General features: G+C 40.8%; 2 protein-coding genes across 3 annotated transcripts; both read left to right on the top strand.

Annotated features, from left to right (window-relative positions):
* Positions 1-3,307: 3,307 nt before the first annotated feature.
* LOC143103257 (myosin-16-like) lies at positions 3,308-15,576 on the top strand. Its single transcript, XM_076267076.1, has 42 exons — positions 3,308-3,637; positions 3,906-4,049; positions 4,203-4,359; positions 4,504-4,531; positions 4,627-4,726; positions 4,934-5,026; positions 5,112-5,175; positions 5,258-5,356; positions 5,620-5,723; positions 5,841-5,979; positions 6,083-6,351; positions 6,534-6,704; positions 6,804-6,980; positions 7,254-7,442; positions 7,679-7,766; positions 7,867-7,984; positions 8,105-8,225; positions 8,336-8,472; positions 8,593-8,674; positions 8,773-8,946; positions 9,123-9,350; positions 9,574-9,678; positions 9,871-9,957; positions 10,059-10,204; positions 10,331-10,421; positions 10,506-10,562; positions 10,645-10,731; positions 10,818-11,063; positions 11,172-11,289; positions 11,375-11,502; positions 11,616-11,812; positions 12,046-12,178; positions 12,451-12,667; positions 12,783-12,919; positions 13,094-13,197; positions 13,430-13,622; positions 13,863-14,066; positions 14,190-14,315; positions 14,443-14,613; positions 14,793-14,993; positions 15,159-15,379; positions 15,510-15,576. The coding sequence occupies exons 1-41, from the start codon at positions 3,428-3,430 to the stop codon at positions 15,357-15,359; spliced, it is 5,841 nt and encodes a 1,946-aa protein (XP_076123191.1). The 5' UTR covers positions 3,308-3,427; the 3' UTR covers positions 15,360-15,379; positions 15,510-15,576.
* A 952-nt stretch (positions 15,577-16,528) lies between these two features.
* arpc1a (actin related protein 2/3 complex, subunit 1A) lies at positions 16,529-22,415 on the top strand. Of its 2 annotated transcripts, XM_076266080.1 has the most exons (10): positions 16,529-16,689; positions 17,595-17,680; positions 17,767-17,871; positions 18,046-18,268; positions 18,386-18,493; positions 18,680-18,892; positions 20,138-20,213; positions 20,451-20,644; positions 21,774-21,864; positions 21,993-22,415. In XM_076266080.1, the coding sequence occupies exons 2-10, from the start codon at positions 17,617-17,619 to the stop codon at positions 22,029-22,031; spliced, it is 1,113 nt and encodes a 370-aa protein (XP_076122195.1). In that variant the 5' UTR covers positions 16,529-16,689; positions 17,595-17,616; the 3' UTR covers positions 22,032-22,415. The 2 variants fall into 2 exon arrangements, with proteins under 2 accessions (XP_076122195.1, XP_076122196.1); XM_076266081.1 differs by lacking the exons at positions 21,774-21,864; positions 21,993-22,415 and adding an exon at positions 21,618-21,687.
* Positions 22,416-22,828: the final 413 nt, after the last annotated feature.

The raw sequence follows: 22,828 nt of genomic DNA, 5'->3' as shown, positions 1-22,828 counted from the left end.
ACAACAAGGCATAGCCAGGCGTAGTAATGGGCTACATTATAGATCTGAGAAACTAAATTCGACAATAATAAGCTAATATTGTTCTGAAATGTGTGTGATTCGTTGAGTTATTTTGTGTACTTGTTTAAGTAATCATAAAATATGTTTTTGATATCGCATCACAGGCTTTAATTTAGCCTATCCAGAAGGCTTACATGTTGAAATGATAATGTGACACTGGTCTGTATGAGCTCATTAGACCTAGACTGTGACAGGATTAGGTCTAATATTTATAAAGCGGCATAGGCCTACACACTGAGCGAACAGCTGATTAGCCAGGGAATTAATTTGAGACCATTAAGCACAAGAAACAGACCCCTGTCATGTTACAGAAAAGTCAAATAGATTGCATTCATAGGGATAGCCGGAGCCTAGTGTAGGCCAACCTTATAACCTCCACTAGGCTAGGTATAGGTAGCCATAAGATAGTCCAAAACTAGGCTAGTAGGCCAAGTAATCACTTATTAGCCTACAACAAAGTTGTAAAACGCATGATAGACTATTTACACTGGAGTTAGGCCAGAGAATTAGCTTAAATAGGCAATTCATGTTTAAGTTATAGTCTAGCCTAATTCATCTAGCCTAATAGCCTAGACGGACACACACACACAAAGTAGGCTATCTCGCTAATATATCTTGAAACAATGTGTTTATTTATTTGACTGTTTAATATGTTTCCCATGAAGACAGATCCGTAAGATCTGAGGTCACTGAAAACCGACTCCTTCTTTCTTGTGTAACTCAAGCCTGCCACCTGTAGGAAACAAAACAAAGTGCAATATTAAATAGGCTAATAGGGAAATGAAGTGACTCAAAATGTTAATTATATTTCTTCACTCGAGTTTGAACTTGCCGCTACGAACATTATTCTTACACAATATGCAATAGATCATGACATCAATTAAATATCAAGTATGCCTACTATGGCCTGATGAACTGCAATATCTGGAAGGGCACTCTGAGAATGCAGACAAGCCTATCTTGCGATTTTAAAGAAAGTAAAAACAAAATCGAATCAGAATCCAAATATGAGTTCACACATACAAGGAATTTGGTTCTGGACATTGGTGTCACAGTAGGCTATTAGCCTAAATAGCCTACAATGCAGCCTGAGCCTACATACATATACAGGCAAAATAACAGACTAGATACAGACATATACAGAGGAGACCCAATAAGTGATATACACTTTGTAAAGACAATTTTTTTTTACTATGTATATGAAGTGCAAACAACAATAATATTAATTGTGAAGGGAATTGATACATACAGTAATGGGGTCTTCCTTCGTCCATTCTCCACCCTTACACCAAGTTTCATGAAAATGCACGCTAGTTTTTATGTGATCCTGCTGACAAACAAATACAAATAAACAAACAAACCAATAGACAAACAAACCAAACCAAACCCTCCACCCTGACGTAATGACATTGCCGGTTATACATCCATTTCTCAAAAAAAAAAAAAAAATCTCAAAAACATAGGGCCTACTGTTTTAACTTCTCGAGAGGTCTCAGTTATGAATATTCTAATATAACATCTATAATATAATGTTCTCTGTTGCAGTGGCACCAGGGTCTGTGTCCCTGATCTTCACTCAATACCTGGCAAGTGGTAGTGGTAATATTATCTGGTGCCGTCCTTCGGGCAATGGAGTTCTGACCTACACTCACATTAGTAGACAGATTTAGCCCTAACATATACTGCCACGGCTAAGTTAGGATGCTCAAAGGATGTGTGCAGTTGTCACAAATACCTCTTGTGCCTCTGGGGAGACTAAAGTGTGTTCACAGCTTTTTTTTATGATTGAACCCACCCTTAATGATGGGATCATATCTCCACACATTCCTTCAAGAGGCATAGTTATGTTTTCACTATGTCCTGAGGATTAACAAACCAGAGTGGTAATGCAAACAAGATATCAAAATTATTTTTACAAGGACAAAGATATGGCGCAAATGGCCTTTATCTTCTTGTATGACATGACAGCCCATAGAGAATGCAGTTGACAGTGTTAAGTGTTGAGCAACACTTTTTCAGTTTCTCAGCTTACAGTATGAATGAAAATAATGTTGCTGCTGTTCATGTATTTACAAATTCTGCCGGTTAAACTGTTGTAGGCTAGTGATTTAGATGAGTCAGTCATGGCGTGGGCTTCCATGCCATTAATTTGGCTCCACAAAGACACATACTGTACATTTAGATACAGATGCAGCATGATAACTGGAATGGGCTAAAGATTCTTTGGACAACTGTCTCTGCTAATATACGTAGATATCAGACTGATTTGGGGATGGAACAAAGACACTAAAACACAAAGACCACACATTTACAACTTAAAGTGACTCAACAGACATTAAAAATATACAAAGACATTAACATGGTGAAAACGCCAAACAGCACTAAAACTAAATCACACTCACTACATGCCACACTATAAAAGTATAGTTACATTTATGGGTTCACCAACAATAACGCTACTTTTCCTGGCTACAGCTAGAAACTCTATGGAAAAGAAATCTATCTAATTTGGTCTGAAGATGGTGAGTGTGTGTTCGTTTAAAACTCATTAGCCCCTGTCATCAGCTATTACGTACTACTTGGTAATTTCCCCAGAGGAATACACCAACAGCTGCTTATGTTAACAGTTTTCCTTCAGGAACTAGGTTAGTTAATAGAACTTTAAACTGGAATCATACATTTTGTGGTATAGGAAATCTTTATTTGAAGAACTATTTAAATAAGTATATTTTTTAAAATGTATGTAAAGGCCTAATTGCACTTAACTTCCCTTGCTAAACCAAAGCATTAAGTCAATGAAGTAGCAGATCATGTCACTGAAATGAATGTATCAATGGTATATCATTGTTTTAAAACCAAAATACATATATTTCAACCTGAACTTCTTTATTATGGTTTATTTTTTTTATTATTTACTGAGGATTTACCAATACCTAAATATACAAACACGTTAGTGACACACAGCAACCAGTCTCCTGGCTGCCAAAAAAGGTCATAGAGTGCTTGCAGAATTCCCTATTCTCCAAGCTATGAGAGGATCTTCCTCAGATAGGATAATTCCACCCTTTGGGCTTCTTTAATGGCTCCTGCCATATCTGGAGCCTCCCCGCAAATATATAAACGCCCGTCCAGTGCCCTAGCACCCTCATCATTGCTGCTGGTTTATCTGCTGCCTTATCCCTGGTAAATATCTTGTGGCCTAGTCACTATGTGTTGAGTGTGTACTTGAGGCTTAGCCATAATAATTTTAACCTTCTTTCAGCATTAGAGTTTTACCTCATGTCTTTTGTTTTACAGGTGTACAGCATTCCTGAGGGAACCTCTCTCGGTGCTTTTGGACTAGAGGTTGCGTTTGTCAAGCGTAACCATGCCAGGTGGATACAAAGGAGAGTGTGGGGATGAGGTGGACCCCATGCCATTCCTGGCTCCTACAGAGAAGGAGAAGCTGGATGCCGTTAACAAGCCCTACGACATCAAGAAGTCTTGCTGGGTGAAGGACGACAAAGACGCCTTCGTCGCCGGCGAGATCCAGTCCGATGAGGGAGACAAAGTCACCGTCAAGACTGTGAAAAACGCTGTATGTATACTTTATACACTATAATATTTTTATAGACAGTTTATAAACTGTATATATTTTCAGTTAATGAAAATTACTTACTATATGGAATAAAATTGCATTTGCATTGTTCATCAAACTTTTCTAATTATTTCACTGTGGGAATTCAAAGCCCACAAAATTAACATTAATATTCTACTTACAATATAATTAAGGTTATGGCCTAAACCCATGATGATATTAGAATAACAAAGAACATGTCTTTGTTCTTAATTTTTTTTTTCTTCAGACGGTCAGCATAAAGAAAGATGACCTCCAGCAGATGAATCCACCCAAGTTCTATCAGGCAAACGACATGGCCAATCTGACCTTTCTAAACGAGGCCAGCGTGCTGGAGAATTTGCGCTCCCGATATGTGAACATGAGAATCTATGTAAGCAATTGCAAAAAAATTAAATGCATTTTAATATTCATTTTATATTAAATATTTTGTAAGCCACATCCATAAAAATAACTCATATCCTTAAAAAGTCACCAGGTGATGAACAGGATATTTATTCCGATTCTGAATTTCTCTCTTTGCCAGACATACTCGGGCTTGTTCTGTGTGACTGTGAACCCTTACAAGTGGCTCCCAATTTATGGAGCCAAGGTGGCCAACATGTATAAGGGGAAGAAACGCAACGAAGTTCCTCCTCATCTCTTCTCCATCTCTGATAATGCTTACCATGACATGTTGATGGGTAAGAAATGTATCATTGCATCACTGTATGTTTAAGATAAACATTGCAGGTTTTACATTGTGCATATCAAACACAGCTTCTTGCAAAGTTATTCGCTAACATACCTTTATGCCTGTGTCCTTTTCATATTTCATGTAAATTCAGAGCAAGAAAACCAGTCTATGCTGATCACGTAAGTATATGATCAATTACGGTCATGACACAATAGTGCCGAAGTAATGGTCCACAGACCATTTGCATTTTAATTATGTTTCAATCTATTCATAGTGGAGAATCTGGTGCCGGCAAGACTGAAAACACCAAGAAGGTCATCCAGTACTTTGCAAATATGGGGGCCACTGGGGCCAAGCCAGGAGCAGACTCTAAGGTGATCTTACATTTTAATTTACATTTTTTCCATTTAGCAGCAAAACCTTTAACAGGAAACCTACACATACGTTTACAAAATTAAGATTATATATAAATTAAGATAAATTATATTATTCACAAATGTACAGTATGGAATATTTTATTTGCAAAAAACAATCTGATAAAAAAAAATAGGATAAACTAATATTACCTAATTGTTTATCAGGGCTCCCTGGAGGATCAAATCATCCAGGCTAATCCAGTTCTTGAAGCTTTTGGGAATGCCAAAACCACCAGGAACAACAATTCCTCTCGATTTGTGAGACATCCTTTCTGTAGTTCAGCATTATAAAAGATCATAAGTGATAAGGTTTCATAACTTAAAACTGTAACTCTTCTTTTAGGGTAAATTCATCCGAATCCACTTTGGACCAACAGCAAAGCTGGCTGGTGCTGACATTGAGAGTTGTGAGTTCAATACTGATTGTATTGATTCTGTTGAGTCTATTCACCGCCATGCCAATACTGAATATGTATTCATCTGCTTTAGATCTGCTGGAGAAGTCTCGTGTGATCTCCCAACAAGCTGCGGAACGTGGCTATCACATCTTCTACCAGCTTCTGTCAGGGAAGAAACCTGAACTGCTAGGTGAGTGATTATGGGCAATATCCCTTCACAGGGCTTGGGTAGTGTTCTGATATGTCACAATTTCTTGAAACCTATATTATGATTCTCATAATAAAATGTCATATATAGTTTTACTATTTACCATTTTATTTACTACAGTTTTATAGTTTTACTTAAATTAACATATACAGTATCACTACATTACACAAGTCTTCATTTCAAATAATGTTAATTACACATTTTAAATGAGAAAAACTCATTTGTTTTTGCTTTTTTGTTTTAAGAGGCACTTCTGTTGGTGAAAGACCCAAAACAGTATGTGTGGGTCTGTCAAGGGGTCACTGTGGTAGACAACATGGATGACGGTGAAGAGCTTATGCTCACTGATGTAAGTCTCTCTCCAGCTTGCCTTAGTCAAGCTCTCTGAATTACATGGTGCTTGCACATTTTACATGAATGTTCAGTCACAGAGATAAGTTTTCTTTTTCTCATTCTAATTCAAAAGGTTGCCTTTGATGTTCTCGGCTTTACTCTTGAGGAGAAAATGGGCATCTATAAGCTGACAGGTGCCATAATGCATTTCGGCAACATGAAATTCAAGCAGAAGCCGAGGGAGGAGCAGGCTGACGTTGATTCCACTGAGGGTGTGTGTTTACATCAGACAGCTGAAGCAGAAAATGACACTGTCGGTTTTTATCATCTGTGTCTTGTGTGACTGACTGTGTTCTATTCTCATCCAACGCACAGTGGCTGACAAAGTTGCCCACCTCATGGGGATCCAATCTGGGGACCTCCAGAAGGGAATCACCAGGCCACGAGTCAAAGTTGGAAATGAGTTCGTGACCAAAGGTCAAAACCAGGACCAATGTGTCTACTCCATCGGGGCATTGGCTAAAGCCATCTACGACAGAATGTTCAAGTGGATGGTGCTCAGAATCAACAGGACCCTGGACACCAAAATGCAGCGCCAGTTTTTCATTGGTGTGTTGGACATTGCAGGATTTGAGATCTTTGAGGTAATTTCTATTGATCTTATGATTTATTCATTTACATGTAGTTTTATTTTCATGGTGACTCCTTTATGTCTCGGTTATGAACATGTTTATGTGTATTGGAATGCATAAATACATTTATATATACTTTATACTTATATGTGTTTTGGAATGCATAAATACATTTCTATTGTGTTTTTTTACAGTACAACAGCTTTGAGCAGCTATGCATCAACTTCACCAACGAGAAACTGCAACAGTTTTTCAACCACCACATGTTCGTCCTGGAACAGGAAGAGTACAAGAAAGAGGGCATAGACTGGGTCTTCATTGATTTTGGCCTGGATCTGCAAGCTTGCATCGAGCTTTTAGAGAAGGTAAAGCCTACACCATCGCAGTGTTTCTGAAGGTCATTTTCTAGGTCACTGTAAAAGGAAAAGAAGTTTTGATGTCGTGTCATGGCTTTCTCATTACAGCCAATGGGAATCTTCTCCATTCTGGAGGAGCAGTGTGTATTCCCTAAAGCCACTGATGCCACGTTTAAGGCTGCCCTGTATGACAATCATCTGGGCAAATCAAGCAACTTCCTCAAGCCAAAAGGGGGGAAGAAGGGTCCTGAGGCTCATTTTGAGCTGGTGCATTACGCTGGCACTGTGAGTTTCTTTTTGTTTTTTTTATCATATAACTGTAATTCTGCATTTATTTTGTCATAATTTTGCAAAAACAAAACACCTATTTTTTTAGATAATGTCAAAAAAATTTTAATTAGCTAAACTTTAAAAGCTTTTGATCTAACACTACTTGACTGAGACGGAGTCAGCTGATGAAGCAAGGTCTCCATGGAGGAGACCCTATATTACAGAAGTGACATTACCCAATAACCCTTGAAGCTCATTTGAAAGTCAAGGCTGTTTGCTGCTTTTCAGGTGGGCTACAACATTGCAGGTTGGCTGGAGAAGAACAAGGACCCTCTGAATGAGACAGTGGTGGGCCTGTTCCAGAAGTCCTCCATGCCCCTGCTGGCCATTCTCTTCAAAGAAGAGGAGGTAGCAGCGGGAGTTAAAAAGCAACAGAAGAAGGGTTCCTCCTTCATGACTGTGTCCAATTTCTACAGAGTGAGCTTCAATGTGTTTTAAACAGTGGTATCTGTTTCCTGCATAGACACTGGGTCAGATCAAGCTACTGTATCCTCATTTGAACACTAGTTAAACACAACTTAACAGATGCACAGATGTTTAAGAGCTCATTTGCACCATGGTGAAGCCTTCCCAATGTTCCCATTGCCAGTGCGTGTGTACACAGTGTACAAAACTGTCATATTTCATCAGATAATTTCATGACTCCCAAACAGGAACAACTGAACAAGTTGATGACCACACTGAGAAGCACTGCTCCCCATTTTGTCCGCTGCATCGTTCCCAATGAGTTCAAACAATCTGGTAAGAGCATTAGTCTAATATATCCTCATGTGTGAAAAGTATTTATTCATTATTTGTAGTTGAGCCAGTTGGGTCATTTGTACGTATTTCATCTACCCAGGTGTGTGTGATAGCTTCCTGATCTTGCACCAGCTGGCCTGCAATGGTGTCCTTGAGGGAATTCGTATTTGCAGAAAAGGCTTCCCGAACAGGCTCCAGTATCCTGAGTTCAAACAGAGGTTTATAGTGCTCTTAAACTCTATACACTCTGTGGATGGCACATTGCAATATCAAAGAGGCGATATTAAAGTGCTGCATTAGTCAGCAACAAAATAATCTCTTTATCTGACCTTTTTCAGATACTACATCCTGAACCCCAATGTAATCCCAAAGGGATTTGTTGACAACAAAAAAGCATCAGAACTAATTCTATCCTCAACTGGTTTAGATAACATGGAGTACAGAATTGGACACACCAAGGTACACCCATCAACTATACAGGCCACTGTTGAGAAATGTGAAAGGTTACAGTGCTGCTACACTTATATGAGGCCATCGTAGATTATTGTGCATCGTCTAACGTGTTGCAGGTGTTCTTCCGTGCTGGAGTCCTGGCTAAGCTTGAGGACATGCGTGATGAACGCCTGGCAAAGATCATCACCATGCTGCAGGGTCGTCTCAGAGGAACCCTCATGAGAATTGAATTCAAGAAGATGCTTGACAGAAGGTGTGTGAATAAAGAAAGCATGCAATGTTTCTAACTGAAATACACTCAACATTTAGCTGCTGAGTAGTCCTACTGTAGATGTGTCATTAAACTTTTCCCCCCTCTTTGGCTTGATTTCAGAATTGCGCTCATTGCAATTCAGCGGAATGTGAGAAAGTTCCTCCAGCTGCGATACTGGGGTTGGTGGAAACTCTATACAAAGGTACACCTAATTTGTTTGGCAATTATAAAACCAGAGCACCAGTTTGCAAGACAAACTGAGATGTCACTTCTTCATGACCTCCTCCTCTTCTCCTCCAGGTGAAGCCTTTGCTCCAGGTGGCTCGTCAGGAGGACGTTATGAAGGCCAAAGAGGAAGAGTTGCGAAGTGCTCTTGAGAAGACAGCAGAGATGTTGGAGAAGATCAAAGATCTTGAAGGGAAACTGGCCACTCTCTCCCAAGAGAAGAATGACCTGGCTATGGCACTGGCTGCTGTAAGCCAGCACTGATACATGACACACACACACAACTTACCAAAACTTTAACTTTTAACAGTATCAGAAACTCAGTATAATTTGCTCAGATGAGTTACTTTCGAGAAGGGTGATGTTTCAACTTTAAGTCAACTCATGATGAAAAATGATGTCCATTTTGATCTTTGAACATATAGGAGCAAGATAATACCAGTGATGCAGAGGAACGCTGTGGTCAGCTGATGAAGCAGAAGGTTTCCATGGAGGAGCAGATCCAGGATATGAAAGAAAGGCTGGAGGAGGAGGAGAGTACTGCCAGCCAACTGAGTGCTCAGAAGCGCAAGGTGGAGACAGAGCTCGTTGACCTTAAACGAGATCTGGAGAGCCTGGAATCAACTCTGGCCAAGTCAGAGAAAGAGAGACAGGTGAGAGATGACAACCGTGAGTAAAAAAAACAAAAAACAACATAACTGTGTTTACTGGTGTTTTTCACTAGGGTGAAAAGACTAAGTCTACATTGACGCTGAAGGACAGATATCAAAAACATTATGAAATCAAGCAATTTTTATTTGATTTAATGTAGAAATTTTATCTTCAGAATTTCTTCTGGAGATTCACTTATTCAGAAGTTGTTATTCACTGTTTTAGGCTCTGGACAATAAAGTGCGAGGACTAAGTGGGGATCTTAGTCAGAGGGAGGACGCCATTGCCAAGCTAAACAAGGAGAGAAAAGCCCTCGAGGAACTTCAGCAGGTAAAAGAGTAAAATAAAACACTTTTATATCTTCAAACAGATGCTGGCAAGAAAAACATGGATCAAATCATTAAGTGTGTTACAAAGTTATTAATGTTTTTTAAAACATCTGCCAGAACTTTTTGTGCTATTAATTTGCAAACTGAGAAGAGTTGTTATCCTTGATGAAATCCAATGATATAATTCTGACAGAAAACTCTGGATGACCTTCAAACTGAGGAGGATAGAGTCAACAGCCTGACTAAAACCAATAGCAAGCTCACCACCGAAGTGCATGAGGTAGGAAATCCTAGAAATTGCATTTTGCATGGGTGTTTACTAGTATAGACATAGATGGATGGCAATGGAATCTCTGAAGCTAAAATGTTCTACCTGTTTAGCTGGAAGACAACTGGGAACAGGAGAAGAAAATCCGTGCAGAGGTAGAGAAAGCCCGACGCAAAGCAGAGGGTGATCTCAAAATGACCATTGAGAATCTCAATGAAATGGAGCGAGCTAAGATTGATCTTGAGGAGGTTATCAAAAAGTATGTGGACCATTTCCTGCATGTCCTTCTAGAGCTACTGTATATCAAAGCAGTAATTAATTACCAATGACCTAAAACAGACAACATGATAGGGCTCAGTAACTCAGTGTCTTCTTAACCTTTTAGGAGGGACTTTGAGATAAACAATATGAATGCTAAACTGGAGGATGAGCAGTCTCTAAGCACCACTTTACATCGGAAGCTCAAAGAGCACCAGGTAATAGAAAAAGAATCTGTAATATGCATATGAAAAGCTGCATTTAGTTTCTTTATCCCAACTGACACATCATATTATTGACAGGCTCGTATTGAGGAGCTTGAAGAGGAGCTTGAGGCTGAGCGGGCCATAAGAGCCAAGGTAGATAAGTAGTCATTTAATTTCTTTTCTTTTCCTCAAGTTTGTTATTCAGATACTCAATAGACTTTTTCTTGGTCTTCAGGTAGAGAAACAGCGAATCGATCTGTCTCGAGATCTGGAGGATCTTGGAGACAGACTGGAGGAAGCTGGAGGAGCAACGGTTACTCAGGTACCTCACCAACACACTGACTTCAGCTATATCAAGCAATCTGACTTTGCCAAAACTATATGCTTGATGTTCTTCTTGCCTCTTAGATTGAGCAAAACAGGAAGCGTGAGGCTGAGCTCCTGAAACTCCGAAGGGAACTGGAGGAGGCTTCACTGCAGTCTGAAGCCACTGCTTCAGCTCTCCGCAAGAAACACTCCGATTCGATGGCTGAGCTGGGAGAGCACGTAGAGAATCTACAGAGGGTCCGCATCAAGCTGGAGAAGGACAAGCAGGTCATGAAGGCAGAGATTGATGATCTCAACGCCACAATTGAGTCTGTCCAGAAAGCTAAGGTAAGGGTACTACCCTGATAAAACAGAATTTTTCTGAAGGGTACAGTAAGTACAGCTGAAAGTCTTCAAGCTAAGCTTTGAACTGATTTTTTTCCATATGCATTGCAGATGAACTCTGATGGCCATGTCCGTAAATTGGAAGACAACCTAGCTGAAGCTAATGCAAGGCTAGCAAACATGGAGAAAAACCAGGCAGAGCTGAATGCCTTCAAGATCCGTTTGTCAGGTAAAACCTGACACTGACATTTTCAAAATACAAAACATTCCTTGTTCTGATTTCTTAACACAGTATCATCTGCTTCATTCTGCAGCGGAGAACAGTGATCTGAGTCGTGATCTAGATGAGTCACAAAGTAAGCTCAGCCAGATCACACGTCTGAGGTCAACACTGATCAATCAGGTTGATGAGCTCAAGAGGCAACTGGATGAAGAGTCAAAGGTAAAAACAATAAAGCCTTTTCTCTAGGTCAGACCAGGTACAAGAAATGAATCTTGGCTTACCTACTGCTTTCTATGTCACTCTGATCGCATGTCACTCTATGTCACCCCCAGGCTCGAAGTGCAGCTGTTGTGGGATTGGCCAATGCTCGCCATGACTTGGACCTGCTCAAAGAGCAGCTAGAGGAAGAGCAGGAGGGCAAATCCGAGATGCAGCGTCTCATTTCTAAGCTCAATGCTGATGTCACTACTTGGAGGACTAAGTATGAAACTGATGCCATTCACAAAACGGAGGAGCTAGAGGAAACAAAGTGAGTTCAATAGCGTCATATATGTGCATAAGGAAACACACAAATATTACATACTTTTATTTATTGGACTCTTTAAAGATGGTCAGCATTGCAGTAATAACAGCGTTTCAACATTTGATTGATTGAAAGTAGTGGTAGTGGCAGAAACTTCCTGTCTTACAAGTTGTTCGATAGCCAGTATTTCCACAAGTAACTGCTACCTACGATTTATGGCCGATTGTTCCTTCACACAGACGCAAGCTGGCCATCCGTCTGCAGGAGGCTGAGGAGTCTGCGGAAGGAGCCCAGGCCCGGGCTGCCAGTCTGGAGAAGGTCAAGCAGAGGCTGCAGGGAGAGGTGGAGGATCTCACCATTGACCTCGAGAAGGTACAGCTTACATTTGAAACAGTCAGGGTCAGAAAATAAAATCTTCCCAAATCCACATTCAGAGCCATCTTGAGGTGATCGGTGATATGAGGTAGAGTGAATTATTACATTAGATGGAAAATAAATAAGATTTATTACATGGGACATAAATAATGCATGCTGTTCATCTCTCGGCTTTGGAGGACCAAACTAGCCATCTTCTATCAATGCTTCATTAATTGCACTGCTCCCTTGAAACCACTACTAAGATTGTCTCTCCTGGTCCCATGCAGTCCAATGCAGCTGCAGCTGCACTTGACAAGAAGCAGCGCACCTTTGACAAGATGATTGCCGAGTGGAGCCAGAAGTGTGAGGAGCTTCAGCTGGAGCTGGACACGTCACAGAAGGAGTGCCGCTCCTACATGACTGAGGTGTACAAGCTCAAGACTGCCTATGAGGAGTCCCTCGATCATCTGGAGACTGTGAAGAAGGACAACAAGACCCTCACAGGTGACCCTCACAGGACATTTTCACATGCTATAGGAACATGACAACATACAAATGGTGATTAAGTGGAGGTTTGTTATTTTGTCTGTTCTGTAACAAATTCTAAATTGATGCACAGAGGAGATCAAAGATCTCGTGGACCAGCTTGGTGAAGGTGGGAAGAGTGTCCATGAGCTGCAGAAGGCCAGAAAGAAACTTGAGGTTGAGAAGGACGAACTGCAGATGGCTCTGGAGGAGGCTGAAACCGCTCTGGAAGTAAGTGGAGGCTGCCAGTCAGGCTTGAAAAGACCTCATGTTACATTTTTACTAGTTGGAAAAATACACATTTCCAGACCGATTTTCATAAATCAAAAGTTATTGCTTTTGGCATGTCATTCAATACTGTATGAGGTAGACGGCTCGTGCGAACTTGCTGTTTTTTGCCCCAAGGTTGAAGAGGGGAAGTTGGTCCGTGTCCAGCTGGAACTGGCTCAGGTCAAAGCAGATATTGATCGCCGAATCCACGAGAAGGAGGAAGAGTTTGAAATTACAAGGTTAAAATGATAATACACTTACACATATTTGGTCAACCCCAGATACACACACAGACACAGACACAGACACAGACACACACACACACACACACACACACACACACACACACACACACTGTTCTTCAGATTTGCACAAACTTGTACAAACAGTTTCCATATAATGCTCAACAGGTTTTCAGAAAATGTCTGCTGGATATTTTTACACTTAATTTGCATTGAATTTGTTTCTTAGGAAGAACCACCAGCGTACGGTGGAATCCCTTCAAGCCAGCCTTGAGGCAGAGGCCAAAGGTCGTGCCGAAGCTCTGAGGATGAAAAAGAAAATGGAGACCGATCTCAATGAGATGGAGATCCAACTGGACCATGCCAATAAGAACAACAGCGAGCTGGTCAAAACCCTCAAGAAACTGCAGCAGCAGATCAAAGTGGGCCTAAAAAAACTCAACACAAATCCAACTAATCTTACACTTTTGTAGACTAACGTATGTCTCAAAACAATTAGCACACCAAGATGAGAGGCAAACAATGAACCCTCTGGTGACAAATATATCACCTTGCTCTTGCTGGTACCATTCTGACTGAGCTTTACACACATAATGACAGATATGTGATTTTAGACACTGAATAAATCCCTGTCTGATGTGGTCCCTCTCGGCCCCTGACAGGAGATGCAGATGCAGATGGATGAGGATGCCCGTCACCATGAGGAGCTGCGGGAGCAGTACACCCTGCAGGAGCGCCGCCTCAGCCTGCTCCAGACCGAGATGGAGGAGATCCGCAGCGGACTGGAGGCCTCCGAGCGTTCCCGCAAAAACATGGAGCAGGAGTTGATCGAGGTCACTGAGCGTCACAATGAGCTCCATGTCCAGGTAAAAAAAGAGAGGGCAGCTGGAGTTTGTTCAATACCCAGCTGATAAATAAAGATAGACTAGTTGTCTGTTAAAGAAGTTGAACAATTGCACAATCAACAAAGCATATTTTTTTCCAATCAGAACCAAAGTCTGATCATCATAAAGCGCAAAATGGAATCTGACATGACTCGAATCATGAATGAAAACGAGGAACTGATCAGCGAATTCCGTGCAGCTGATGAGAGAGCCAAGAAAGCAATCACTGATGTGAGTACTTGCCCATTTTAATCCCACTATTACCTCTGACAGTATTATTATACTTAACAATATTATTGTTAAAATTAAACAATATAATCATTACCTAGTTAAACCTGTAATACCAAATGTCTTATAGGCCTCACGTATGGCAGAGGAACTCCGCCAAGAGCATGACCATGCTGCACATTTGGAAAAAATCAAGAAGAACAATGAGATCACCATCAAAGAACTGCTACTTAAGGTTGAGGAGGCAGAGCAGATTGCCTTGAAGGCTGGAAAAAGGACTATCCAAAAATTGGAGATCAGGGTCTGCATTATATTCACTTCTTTTTGCTTCTGTTATTTTCTTTTCTCACATTCTGTTTCCTTCACTCACATACAAGCCTTCTTTCACTCCCACACAAACACAAAAACACAAATTTACATATACAAAAAATGGCCAGCAACACAAACCTCTGACAATGAGGTACTCTTGTGTCTTCCTAGATCCGAGAGGTGGAGACAGAGCTGGATGGCGAGCAGAAACGGCATGTTGAGACAGTGAAGGTCCTGCGTAAGAATGAGCGTCGTCTGAAGGAGCTGGTCTTCCAGACTGAGGAGGACCACAAGACCAATGAGCGCATGCAGGAGCTTGTGGAGAAACTCCAGAACAAGCTCAAGTGTTACAAGAGGCAGATAGAGGAGGCTGTAAGTGTACAACCTCATTTATATAATAGCAGCAAATGTAATTTCAACAAATGAAAACACTGATAATGGGTTTACCAGTTACCTTAGATAAAAAGAAAAATCCAACTCAATCAAATCAGTGAAAATAGGATTAACATTATGTTGTACTTACCTGTGCTTTATTAGGAGGAGCAAGCCAATTCCAGTCTGTCCAAATACAGGAAGACTGTGCATGAGCTTGATGATGCAGAGGAGAGGGCTGGCAATGCAGAGATGGCCCTGAACAAGCTGCGCACCAGGAATCGTGCTTCAGTAGGAAAGGGCTTCACCTCTGTGGAGATCGTTCAGGTCACCAAATCCTCCTCTAAAGGCTCTTCTGAAGAGTAGACCCTCTAGCCAAACAGCTGGTGAGTACTTTCCACTCAGTTCAGCTCTCTGTCATATAAGTTCATAATTAGAGGCTGGATTGGCACAGACAGCAATCAAGAAATGTAATTGTGATATACATTTTCATTCATTGTCATTCTTCTCTTCTAGGGTGACATACCCTCCGAGCCACTCATTTCCTATTTGGAGTTGACTGAAACAAGCTCAAGAATGTTTGGCCCTTAATGGAACCAAATGTCTTAAACTTCACTAAATAGTCTTAAAATGTGAGTGGGGATATGGTATTGTCATTTTTGTGCAAAGCATGTTATGTAAGCTTCTTTTACTTTGTATGTTGTTTTTGTGATTTGTGAGTGCTTCTGTTTTTGTTTGAACAAGCTCTGTTAAAGTCATTTCAAATTTGGGGAATGATGGAAGGAAACCTGCACTCTCATGTCAAGGATGGAGAGTACACCACTGTATGTCACCCAGATGTTATAAGCCCACACTTAGATCCAATAGTCTTAATAAAGCTTGAGCAATTCAATTGTGTGTTCATTCATTCCTATTCTTCAAAATAAGCAGGCTTAGTAGTAGCCTGATGTAGGCCCTAGCTCAATTCTTGTGGGCGGGGTTGAATTCGGGCTGGCTTCCAGGCTAGGCTTAGCCTATTTCCACTGAAATTAAAAAAAGGTGTCTACTGTCTGTTACTTTCAGCATTGACATGCATGCTGTAGGCTATTTGCCAGAAACTGGAGTAGACAATGGTGGAATAGTGTAAGAATTTAGACAGATTATATTTCTATTCTAAACAAATCTGCAATATGTTAATTAGCCTAAGCCTTCTGTCATGAAGACAATACGAACCAAGGTTCCTGGCAAATAAAAAATAGGCCTACAAGATTTTATAAACAATCTCCAGGCTATTAATAGATTGGGAATCAGTGCAACATACCCACCTGATAAATTGGGACTAGGCATGGCCACAGGCCATCGCTAGGCCTAGTGTTTTCGTCTTTTCCGGGCAGAATAGGCTGAATGAGGCTGCTGGCAGCCAAACCTGTTGAACAGGCCTGACGGAGAATGAGGATGACAATGGGTGAGGTCTGATTACTGATAGTAGTGATTTCGCCTAGCTGAGAGGGGCACGCCTTCAACTCGATTTGTACACGCCTGCGCAATGAGTACCGGTCAGTGCATAGACGTTGCCATTTCCTGTATTTCTTGACAGACCGAAACGTTAGCTAGCTAGCAATCGGAGTGAATTCGTGTCGACTGTCCAGAGTCCGCGAATTCAAGTCCGTCCCCGTTCACCAGAGAAGGAGAAGCTACAGATTTCAGTTTTGTAAAGGTACAGTTTTGATTATGTCTGAATGTAGGAAACCAATGGCTGTGTCATGCCGTTATCAAACAGCAGGGAGCGGAAAAAGCCGGCATTTTGTTGGGACTCGTTTTATTTTGTAGCTTCCAAGCTAAGAAGTTAGCAAGATAATGATAAAACAAAAGAGAAATTTGAATTGTTTAACTATGGATACATGTTTGATTGTTTCAGTGTGTGTGGTGGATATGTGATAACGGTACTGATGATCCTGTTAAAGTGGAGTAATATATGATAAGATACGCTAACTATGATATGATAGCGCTAGCTAACAGGGTTGTGGCAAAACGGCTAATAGTCCTAGCTATGTAGCCAATAGCCAGCTGAGTGAAAATACGATTCTTATCAGTACTTCAGGTTTATAATTGAAATAATAGCATTTCCATTATTTTACATGTGTTGGTCAATTAACAATTAGCTATAATAGCACCCGAAATAACAACCTTCCAGTCAGGCTTTAACGTTAGTGTTTGTAAGATTGCCCCGATTTAAGTGGGTGGTGGTGAAATGGCTCATCCCATATTAGCTAATAGCGAGCTACTAGCCATCTAATCTTGCAAGAATGCTATGCTAGTTGGCTAATAGAAAGCTGCTCATTCGTAGTAGACATTTGATGTGGGAACTTGTACACAATCTATAATCGGTAAATTGGACAATTTGTGGAAGTTCGTTTGCGCCCATGAATGTGCTGCTGATGTTACTCATTCATAGTGTTTCTTATTGTAGCCTGGTTGCTTTATGTTAACGTTAGCCATTGTTAGCGGCCTGATAAAGTATTTGTTGGTTAAATGACTATTTTAGTTGATCTTGGTGGTATTATTTTGCCTAGGTTACCTATACATTTTGTAACTAAGTTTTGTTTTTAATCCTCACCACAGATCTTTCAGACAGCTGACCATAATGTCGCTTCATCAGTTTCTTTTGGAGCCCATCACATGTCATGCCTGGAATCGGGACAGAACCCGTAAGTATTTTGTCAAAACCGCAGCTCTTTTTCCCCACTGCATTGTCATCGAAACGTAATCTTTCATGGTAAATATTTATTTTCAGAAATTGCCATCAGTCCGAACAATCACGAAGTCCATATATATAAAAAGAGTGGAAACCAATGGGTCAAAGCCCACGAATTAAAAGAGCACAATGGACACATCACAGGTAATGAAATGTCTTGCCATTTTGAAAATGTACCACTCTTTCTGCTTTGCTGTGTGGGGGTAGTTTTTCTGCTTTGATAGTATTTTGATGTGAACATTCAGTGGATTTGTTAAGAGGAATTGCATGGTGGGATTGGGAGTTTTTCAATGCATGTCATTCTCAAATTATCCTCAGGCATTGATTGGGCCCCTAAAAGTGACCGGATTGTGACCTGTGGAGCGGATCGCAATGCATACGTGTGGAGCCAGAAAGATGGCGTTTGGAAGCCCACTCTTGTCATTCTCAGGATCAACCGTGCTGCCACCTTTGTCAAGTGGTCTCCCTTGGAGAACAAATTTGCTGTCGGCAGTGGAGCTCGCCTCATATCTGTTTGCTACTTTGAGTCTGAAAATGACTGGTACGTTGTGGAACTTGCATTCATTTCCCTTTTAAGCTGTAGAATTCAGGCTGAAGTGATGCAACCATGTCTTCTTTTGTTTTGGTTGGATGAAATTTATCTTTGCATATATTTCAGGTGGGTGAGTAAGCACATCAAGAAGCCTATCCGCTCCACTGTCCTCAGCCTAGACTGGCATCCAAACAATGTGCTTCTGGCAGCAGGATCATGTGACTTCAAGTGCAGGTAATACATCTTATATAGTTCCTTTTTTGTGACCAGATGGCTGAAAAAATAGGTTAGGTTAGAAATACCTACCTAAAAGGCAGTAGGAAAAAATATTTGTAAATAATGGTAAATTTACATTCATTTAGCAGACGTTTTTATCCAAAGCAACTGTACGTGGTGGTGATGAATGTTTTATTTTCATAGGGTATTCTCTGCGTACATAAAGGAAGTAGATGAGAAACCTGCTCCAACACCGTGGGGGTCCAAGATGCCTTTTGGGCAGGTGATGGCAGAGTTCGGTGGCATGGGCAGTGGAGGATGGGTCCACAGTGTAAGCTTTTCTGCCAGTGGAAACAGACTGGCCTGGGTGAGCCACGACAGCACTGTGACGGTGGTGGACCCAACCAAAAGCTCAACGTGAGTGTAACACGGAGGCATGTTTGGTCATTCCAAAGATTATACATAGGCAGAGCAGGATACTTTGTCGTAGTTCATGTCTATGGGTGCGAAATAGGGATAGATTCCTGTCTGCATAAAGAGGCGTGTCATTGACGTATTGATGACGTTCCACCGGTCGGACAGCTAGCAACCGGCCAACAGCAGCAGATTAAATAACAGGTGCACACCTGATATAAGGTCGAATTTATCCAGACTGGAATGCTCAAAAATGCTAAAAATGTACATGATATGGTCAGAAGGGTTTGAGGATCATGAAACCTTGCCCCAAATTCCTCCTGATGAAGTATCTTGCTCCGCCTATGTATAATCTTTGGTAAATCCATGAGGTGGAAAAGTCTGGCTTCAGAAAATAAAAGTCCTACCATGTATTGGTTCTACCTGTGCAGTTAATACAGGTGATCTCACTAATTAGCTAATCTACCAGGCTGAAGAGTTTAAACAAGTCCCCCCACTAAGCGGCCATCTTGGTGACGTGTTTCGGGCAGTAATTGGGAAGCTGTTTTCCTATTCAAATGAATAGGTAAGCATACCTAAGTGAGGTCATATTCACCTAAAGGTAAATTTGAAATCTGAATTGTATGATATTAATATTTCCCCTGCAAATCACCAAAATAAGGCCAAAAATGACAAAAATGTGGTTGGTTACTTACAATAAAAGAAGAGGCAGGATGTGTACAGACAATAACTGCCATGTTTGCATTACGAACTAACCCCATACATTTGGAAGATTTTGAGTGATGTGTCTCCTCATAAGGAAGTCTCTGGTTGAAGTAGGATCAGCTGGTGTAAGTGAAGGATTGGCACAGATATGTGGTAGAACTTTTGCTCTCTGAATCTGGACTTTTTCGCCTCTGGTAAATCTACAGACCAAAATGTCATGACGTTAATACTGTGGTCCAAGTGATGCAATACTCTCAGCCATTTGACAATGAGTCACACAATATGAATGGCATGCTGTGTAAGTGAATTGTATTTGTATTTGTTATAAGGACTAAGTTAAAATTCACTGTGTATTTGCAGTGTCCATCATAATAATGTAACATTTTATGTCTATACATTACACACGAAGGGTACTTTATCTGAATGTTAATATTGAACATGTAATCGTTTGTTACTGGTAGTATTATGATGTGGTATTGCAGCGTAGTGACTCCCCAGGAATGCTATTTAATGCTTCTCTGTAATGTAAAATATTTCCTCCAGACCAAGCCAACTGAAGACAGAATTCCTTGCACTTCTAAGTGTGATATTCATTTCTGAGAACAACATTGTGGCAGCAGTAAGTGATCACTTTAACACATTAGCTTCTCATGGGACTAGTTTGTTCCATGTGTAGTACATGTTATATGTATATGTTCTGATGGGACTAGTGTGTTCTATGTGTAGGTATTTTGTTAATTTCATATGATTATTAGACAGCTTTCATTTCAAAACGATCCTATTAAGTAAAGTTAACTTGAATGAACTGTGCATGGCTGAGTGGAATTCTGACTTTGCGGCCCCTTTCCTCTTTCAGGGCCACGACTGCTGCCCAATGCTGTTCAGTTTTGATGACGGTGGAGCCCTCACATTTATTTCCAAGTTGGACATTCCAAAGCAGAGCATCCAGCGCAACATCTCTGCCATGGAGCGCTTCCGCAACATGGACAAGAGAGCCACCACAGAGGATCGCAACAGCACCCTGGAGACCCTGCACCAGAACAGCATCACGTAAGGCCAATGCAGCATTACTCGCTCAGACTAGCTCCACACGTACCACACAGTTCCAAAAAGCTCAGGGAGTCATTTGGTCATTTCCCTGTCTGGGCCCTTTGTCAATTGTTCCCCCCGGTTCAGAAATGGTTTGAAGATGTTTCACAGATTTGGCCGTAAAGGAACACGCCAACTTTTTGGAAAAAGTATGCCCCGTTCGATTTGCGAACTCGTAGCTCGTCAGTGACGTCATGTAATACGAGCTGTTTGCGTTCTGTTTGTCAACCAGCTATGCTACCGTGTGTTAGCATTTGGCTATTGTTAGCAGTTGTTACTAGCCAGTTTGTAACAAAACATTAACACAGTGTTTTACCCAAACAAACGTCATAACTTCATAGCGACAGATAGAGGTTGGACACTGTTGTTTCTACGACTGATGTAATGTGACACAAATCCAACAGAACTGCTAATAAACAGAGCATATAAGGCTCGCCTTTACTGTAAATGGGCGCAGCCATCTTGGAAATTCAAACTCGTAGTACTCTGGACTAGACCGAGTTGAACTGAAAACAGCTCGGAAAATGACTTGAAAAGACAAATAGAACGGGGTATTACTGTATACCCTAGAGTTAGATAAGACCAGTTAACCTATAAGATACCCTACAGCTAAAATGAGCTGTAAGTTAACTAGTCTAACCCACTTCCAGTGAATTATGCTAAGCATATTGCAAGCACAGGGAAGAGGAGGATATGTATCATCTTATGTAACTCTAGGGTAGACAGCAAATGAGCTGATAATTCCCAAAAAGTTTGTGTGTTCCTCCTATAGATATATATGGCAGACAGTGAAGCAGGGAAAGGGAGACAGAAGTAAACCCAATTCAACCATAGGTGTCTAACCTGAAAATTCCTTTAAAAAAAATATTAAAAAAAACATTTTTGTGGCTTGTCTTTCTAAAAAAACTTTATTCTCTCACATTTGTATCTGTAGCCAAAGTCAGGTGGAATGCATAGGTTACAACGGTATACAATATAAAAGGTATTAACTACCTCAGCACAGAGATTGACATATTGCGTTTGTTATTGAGTATATGATAACATTGTATTGTATTACAACAGTGTTGTTCACGCTGTTTTTTCTTCATAGCCAAGTGTCTATATATGAAGGAGACAAAAGAGATTGTCGTAAATTCTGCACTACTGGAATCGATGGCGCGATGACCATATGGGATTTCAAGGTTCGTTTAAAATGATGAGCAGCAAATGTACACAATCTGCTATACACAGAACACACACTATTCTTCAGACTATATATGATGAATTAACATTAATAATAATCATTCTTTCCCTACTTTCACTCCCACAGACTCTGGAGTCATCCATCCAAGGACTGCGGATCATGTAATCAAGCTCACTCTGATCACTAGCATGACCCCAGCACAAGCAATACAGCTGGAAGACTAGGACAAGGAGATTTGATAACACATCTGAAAGTTTTTAACTGAAACACTACAAAAAGAAAGAAAAAGAAAAAAAAAACATGTGAAGCACTGAACGGCGGTGTGAACTGACCTGTGATATTATTCACTCCTTCAAATGGGAAATACACTAATGGAAAAAAGGGTTTAGAATCTTTGGGTTTTAAAGTTCTATGCCAAAGCTGGTACTCCAGCAGTGAGACCTCCTGATCATGGTGCTCTGAGACCCCAGAGGAACTAAAGAGTAGTTAACTTAAAAGGAGAATTTTATGTAAATGGTCTGCTAGAAATAAATGAAGTATACTACACCACATATGTCTGGTGTGGCCTTGTTTTGTGTGTGTATGTTTTGAGCTTGAGATCTTATTCTTTTAAGTTGTACACTTTGGTGTGTCTTCAACAAAATATAACACACTGGTTTTAATATAATATTATTTGGGTATGCTCTAAAAACAACTTCACCAGTGTGTGCCCCCTCTCAGCACTTAAGAGTGTTGACATCTCCATGCAAAAGGAGTGGTTTTGTTTGGGAGCACACAGTGAATTTTATTCAGCTGATCTCATGTGATGGCACAGACACAATCTGCTGTTCAGCCTGAAAAAAAAAAAAATGAAGGAGAAACTACAAGCCCTCCGGCTGCAGCCTCCTGTCCAGTTGGAGAGCTTTTGCAAAGGCGTGCACTAGAGTTATGCTTTTCCACGGCCGTGTTGCATGTCATGTTAA

Source organism: Alosa pseudoharengus, unplaced genomic scaffold (genome assembly GCF_046254945.1).
Source record: "Alosa pseudoharengus isolate Yale_2024_CS ecotype anadromous, Long Island Sound unplaced genomic scaffold, YU_APseudo_1.1 YU_APseudo_1.1_scf_4, whole genome shotgun sequence".
NCBI lineage: Eukaryota > Metazoa > Chordata > Actinopteri > Clupeiformes > Clupeidae > Alosa > Alosa pseudoharengus.
This window is presented reverse-complemented; position numbering and strand designations above follow the sequence as displayed.

Bases quoted from the DNA above. Each gene is read 5' to 3' on its own strand.
- LOC143103257 (XM_076267076.1), top strand. From the start codon at position 3,428: ATGCCAGGTGGATACAAAGGAGAGTGTGGGGATGAGGTGGACCCCATG. The intron at 4,727-4,933 runs GTGATCTTACAT...ATTGTTTATCAG, and splicing joins AGCCAGGAGCAGACTCTAAG to GGCTCCCTGGAGGATCAAAT. The intron at 14,316-14,442 runs GTGAGTACTTGC...AATGTCTTATAG, and splicing joins CCAAGAAAGCAATCACTGAT to GCCTCACGTATGGCAGAGGA.
- arpc1a (XM_076266080.1), top strand. From the start codon at position 17,617: ATGTCGCTTCATCAGTTTCTTTTGGAGCCCATCACATGTCATGCCTGG. The intron at 18,494-18,679 runs GTAATACATCTT...TTATTTTCATAG, and splicing joins TCATGTGACTTCAAGTGCAG to GGTATTCTCTGCGTACATAA. The intron at 20,645-21,773 runs GTAAGGCCAATG...TTTTCTTCATAG, and splicing joins CTGCACCAGAACAGCATCAC to CCAAGTGTCTATATATGAAG.